This window comes from Macrobrachium nipponense, chromosome 28 (assembly GCF_015104395.2).
Source record: "Macrobrachium nipponense isolate FS-2020 chromosome 28, ASM1510439v2, whole genome shotgun sequence".
Lineage (NCBI taxonomy): Eukaryota > Metazoa > Arthropoda > Malacostraca > Decapoda > Palaemonidae > Macrobrachium > Macrobrachium nipponense.
Window position 1 is genome coordinate 39,388,482 of NC_087217.1, and position 6,121 is coordinate 39,394,602.

General features: G+C 36.2%; 1 protein-coding gene across 1 annotated transcript; it reads right to left on the bottom strand.

The window, feature by feature from the left end:
• Nucleotides 1-1,472: 1,472 nt before the first annotated feature.
• Nucleotides 1,473-1,874, bottom strand: LOC135201162 (KRAB-A domain-containing protein 2-like). Its single transcript, XM_064230039.1, has one exon. The coding sequence runs from the start codon at nucleotides 1,872-1,874 to the stop codon at nucleotides 1,473-1,475; it is 402 nt and encodes a 133-aa protein (XP_064086109.1).
• Nucleotides 1,875-6,121: the final 4,247 nt, after the last annotated feature.

Genomic DNA, 6,121 nt, shown 5'->3' on the forward strand with positions numbered 1-6,121 from the left:
GAGCGGTGGACAAAAAAATTGACAAAAGTATAGGCACACTTACCAGAATATTATGGAGTTGGAGGATATAATAATGCAGGCGTATTTTGTAGTCTTTGTAGAATAACTTAAAATACGTTGTACATAAGATATCCTACCCAGTTGTGTTTCCGTCGTCCATGCTTTGAGACCAAGCTCTTCACATCCCTCCACCTTCTTTCTATGGTATTTGTGTGTGCAAGGGTCACAGGATCCACAAAATTTAGGAAGTGGTTCACCTGCAAGTGCTGGGGTACCCTAACTCCTGAGAGCAATTATAAGCCTTCCATCAGTCGCTCACTATTGTCGTACCAGGCTCAAATTCCTGTATAAAGGCAGCAATGTTTCTGCTGACCTAACCTTCACTGGCACTAAAAAAACATTGCCTAGTTTTACGACATATACCACCAAACACCCACTGCCCATCAATAACCCTACCAACTTTATATTTTCTCTTCCCAAATTTCGATTCGTCGATCTCAACAGTTAGACCGACACCACCAGTCTTACCACTTTCTGAAAACCCAACGTATTGCCACCTCTCGGCAAAATGAAGCCCAATCACATATTGTCGCTTCGGAAAGCTGCAATTCCCCTTCAGCCAAGTTATAAGAAAAGTTAGGACTACACCATAACTTGAAACTTCAAATTAACTTCAAAACAGAGATGGGTTTTTCAAACCACGTTCCTTTAGACAAGGAAACACTAAAATTACATCGCTTACGCCCGCAGCGTTTTTGCTTTAGAATTATGTCTTTGAGCATATTCAATCAGAACTTCTTTACCACCACTAGATAATGACAAAATTCACCGTAACCCACACTGCACTGCAAACAATCGGTAGGAAATGGATGGTCTGTCAAAAATAATGCCAGAAGGGCCAGCCACTGCCTCTGCCAGTTACAGTAAGACAAAATGCCGGTTTTTTTCTTCATTATTCGAAGTATTCAGTCAAACAAGGATACCAGTAGACACTGGACAGGTAACTTTATTAGTTCGCTGAAATGCTAGTGAAACTTAGTTTTCGACTGGAGTCGTTCGTAATTGACGTCATAACGATGTCACACCTCCCAGCCAATAATGAGTAACTGGAACTGCTTTTGTTTGCGTAGGAAAGGGAGTTAAAGGGCTCATTAAAAGTAAATATTAATGTAGAGGAAACATCTCTCCCGACTTAGGAAAAATTCGATGTAAAAACTTATCAAGCTCGTTTAATTCCACCCAGTTCAATCTCTCATATAATGACTATACTTTTTATATAGCTTTTCACATGCTCTTTCCATGGAGGTGATTATTATTATTATTATTATTATTATTATTATTATTATTATTATTATTATTATTATTATTATTATTATTATTATTATTATTATTTTGTAATATCCAGTGCTGAATGCTTCTGAAGCATTACCCTGGTTTCGCTACCAGACCTTTTAGAACTATTCTGGCTTTTTTTAATGACAGTGCTCACAAAATGAAATATAGGGGTAGCATGCTTCTTGTGTGATATTTGACCATTTCCTTTTCATTTCAGCAATGGATTTTTTACCACCTCCATGACCAATAGCTTCATGGGCTGCTTTTACAATACCAAACACTTCTAGAGACACAACAAACTTGTATTCATCTTCATTTGGATCTTTCCTTCTGCAAATCAGTCGGTCAGCACTGCCAACTCGCTGGACTTCGTATCGTTTCTTGAGGTTAAAGTCAAATGCAGATTTGGCTCCACCAGAATTAATCCTTAACAAAGCCTGCTTCAGCTGATCATACTGGTTGATGGGCTGGGTGACAACATTCTCTGCCTTGCCTTCCAGTGTTTGAAGTAGCTTAAGTTCAAAGGCAGCTTGATCCATAGTGCTTGAATGAAACAGAAAATAAAAAGAAATGTGAATGTATAGATTAAACCCAGTTAATTACGACAGTCAATGATGTACATGATTGTCTGTCATAAGGGATCAAAGTTATATCCGAAACTGTAGTAATACAATAAACCTCTTCTGAGACATAATGTGGTTTAATCAATACAGTAATACTAGTAGTAATAATAGTAAAAGTAGTAGTAATGGTAATGAAAACAACCCACAAATAGTCCATCTGTGTGTCACACTTACCAGCACGAGATCCCAGTTAGTTCTGCCCTGCTCCTCGTTTACCATGTTCACAAAGACCCTTCATTAACGACAGGAATCCAATATCAGGGAAATTTACTTTTACTTGAAAACAACAAAAAGTTTAATTGACTCTTGAATTAATTATTAAAAAAAATAAATAAAAAAATTAATTTTATCAGGAAAATTAATCAATCAAGAAGTTAAATTGCTCAAGTAAAATTCAAACTGTTAAGCAATATTTGATATTTGAAAAGAAATCTAAGTAAATGTAAATTAATTCACAAGTGTTAAAATTAAATCAAGTGTGCAATGTTAAACCACTAACAAATGCCAAAGTCAATCAAACAAATTATGAATGCAAAAATATGTACGCCACAAACATATGGAAAAGTACCAAAATTGCTAAACACCAAGAAAAAAGTAAACATGCAGAACATAAAATAAACATTTCAAAAATTAAATACAGAACACAAAAACTGGCAGTGTGGAAAAAATGAAATAATTGTACCTAAACACTTAATGCTTTTTTAAGTGCATTTAAAACTTGAAGAACATTCTCTCAAGGACACTATGATGTCATTTCCTGAAGATAACGATTTGTATTCGGAATGTTTTGTATCGCATGTTCTAGTTACATTTTGAATGGGACTTTATATATATATATTTATGTATGTATGTATGTATGTGTGTATATATATATGTATATACATATATATTATCTATATATAGATATATATATATATATATATATGTATGTATATATGTGTGTGTGTGTGTGTGTTGTGTGTGTTATTCAACTACTATATATATATACAAATTTATATATATATATAGATATAGATATCTATATCTATCTATATCTATATATATAAATATATATATATATATTATATATATTATATATATATATATTATTATGTTTTTACCTGGGAAGGGGGGGACTTTAGACTTTTGAGCTGGGAAGTTACCTTTATGATCTAACTTTGAAAGGACTTAAACTACCATGAAAATGTACGTATCGGACTGAAATTGCGTCAGGTAAAACATAAGAGGAAAGAGATGAGCTGAGGGTCTTACTCAAGAGGGAGTGTTGTAGATAGAACACTTAGGTTCACTTAAAATCACATATTCATACTAACACAAAATCAGAAGAATGGAGCATAAATTGGGCGGGTTAACAGAGTACTGTCTGAGAACTAAATTACGATAGCAAAAAATAACTGAAGATGCCGGGAAATCCATTTCAAAGGCACCGTAGAGTAGGTTGCAGTGGTTAGAACCATGACACACACAAAATCGGAACGGGGGATTCCACAGCAAGGAACTCCGTCTGCAATTGAAAATGCATGCTGTTACGTGACGGAAAAATTAGCGCAATCAAAGGAAAAATCGAGAGGTGTGTGGAAGGTGCCAGTAAGTATCGATTTTAACACAGGTCTATATGGAAATTGCACTTGGAAATCACAAATAAATCACTAACAGATAAAAGAATTTGACTGTTGAAAAACCTGATCTCCAAGCACTTTACATTACGTTGGAGAGAAGGGTTCAACGTAGCATGAAGATGGAGGGATACTAGGCTAAGAAAAGCAGCCATGTGTTTTGGATAGGGCTTGGACGGAGAGTCAAGGGGTCATGTTGCTGGATCTACAGCCAGGGTGTCTCTCTATGTCATTTCGGGCCATTCTACTGGAGTCGTCGTCTGCAGGACCTCTTATGTCCTTCCGTCAGGATTAACTTCCCACGCTTTAGGCATTCCTTCTCTATGGGCGCACCCATGGGTGTTTTGCTCTGTCCTGTTATTCTCGTGATTGTTCGGTCGACGCATGGCAAGGCAAAACGGCCTTCAACTTTCTCTTTTGGTTAATCCCCAACACTGGTGCATCTGGTGCCTGTGGCAGGACTTTTTCTACATGCGGCTTCATAACTGGAAGAGAGGTTTCAGGGCAGTGGTACGTACTTTAATCGCTCGGATATTAAGAAAGATATAAGTTAATATCGATTCTGCTGTACATGTTCCGGTTAAATTTAGGATCTGTATTTAGAAATGCGGTTAGTCCATCTCTAATTGAACGTAGCCACTCGCGAAGCTTACTTCTAAATCAATAAACATCAAGGCACAGTGTGATTTGATATAAAATCCCCAAAGGGAAATTATAATTGACAAGTGCATCTGCCCCAGCCAGGATTCGACCGGCGACTTTGGTTTAGATACTATGATGAAGAGCCGACTTTGTTGTGTAAAAGCTTACTGTATCTGTAAATCTTGTTATAAACTTAGGAAAATAAGCTTGTTAATTTTGGCTTGATATTTTTTCAGTTAAAGTGTGTTAGTTATTGTTTAAAAGGTTATTTAGTTATGAGGCATTCACAAGGTCAGGGGTAAGGGTACAAAGTTGCCTTTTACATACATTCAGTGTTTTTTCACCATATCCAGAATTTTCCATCACTCAAGAGGGCCTCGGCTGTATTAATCCAGGTAAGGGAGAAATGACTGTATGGCAGAGTCTGAGATGGCCAGTGGATGACTGACTCTGATGCTATGCAGAGCCGCCCTTATTCTTGCAACCCTTTTGAAAGACGTCACCAGAGACCCACCAGACAAACCCCTTCCACCGAACCTGACTCATCCTTGTTTCATCACGGGACATGAGATGGATAACCTACTCTACCTCGCATTGACCAAGTTATTGGCAAGGTGGAATAAAAAGGATGTAAAGAGAGCGTCAGTGGTTCAGAAGAGGGAACTTCAACAAATTTACTTGCATTTTACGAAGAAGAAAGTAACTCTGTTTGGGGTAAGCATTATCGGGATTCCTATATGTACTGTGATGAATCCACAGAAGTTAAGTGTTTCTTATAATATGATTGCCAATTTGTTTGGTAACAGAGTAGTAATGCTCATTGTTATTGAAGCCTTTTCTTGGAGGTGTGGATAGAAAACATGTGAATGATTATGGAAGAAGTGTTTGTGTATAAAACAATATTTCTAATATTTGCAAACTCTGTTCTTTCCGCAGCTATTAGGGTTTGTCTTGTCATCATGCCTTGTCGGTGAAGAGCACACATCTTTGTTTAAATACTGAATATTTTTGTAACAATAATTATTGTGAGATATATATCAGCTGAATTCTGAGAATAGCCACTTCTTGTGGAAAATGTACTTATGTGTAGGATCACATTATAGCAGAAATTGTTCCTTATGAGCATTTGCTTATAAACAATTTTCCAGATCGTAAGATCGAACGACAAACCCGAGTTTCCAAAAATATCTGGCACTGTGAAAGTATGACAGGCACCAATAACGATCAAAGTGGGTCCATAAAATCTAATACGGAAATCTTATGCATCAACAATATTTAGTGGGCAAAAAGGCACTCAGAAAAAAATAATAAATGAAAATGTATAAGGAGAAAAGATTAATCTTATAATCTATTAGGAGAATATAAAAAAAAAACGAGCCAACTGTTTCTTACACAACTCGGCGCCCCCAGAAACGTCTTTGAAGAGAAGTAGTATCATCTACGAATTTACTAAATATCCGGTGGAAGGATTCAGACTTTCTAAGCGTCTCTCCTACCACTTTCAAGACGGGCCATTTTTAACTAATATGTACAAAAACCATAGGAAAAGACCTGAAAGAACAAAGAAATTAAACCGGTCTACCTACGGCGCAGATGAAGTAGTTGTGGGTTGATCGTGGATCAATGGGGGTTTGGAATCTTCTGAGGGGGTTTACATTCTGTGACGTCAGACCGACCCAACATTCTGTAGTAGCCATATAGAAAGCTCATTATCTTTTGCTAAATATTTATTATAATTGGTTTTCATAGAATATGCATTTAATAAATAATATAGATAACTTATGAATTTTTACATAAAAATCATGTAATTCTTGAAAAACTAGTATAGCAAAATCCTCGCGTTGCAAAAAAAAAAAAAAAAAAAAAATTGTTTCATATAGCATACAACCAATTTCTGTTGATAAA

Bases quoted from the DNA above. Each gene is read 5' to 3' on its own strand.
- LOC135201162 (XM_064230039.1), bottom strand. From the start codon at position 1,874: ATGGATCAAGCTGCCTTTGAACTTAAGCTACTTCAAACACTGGAAGGC.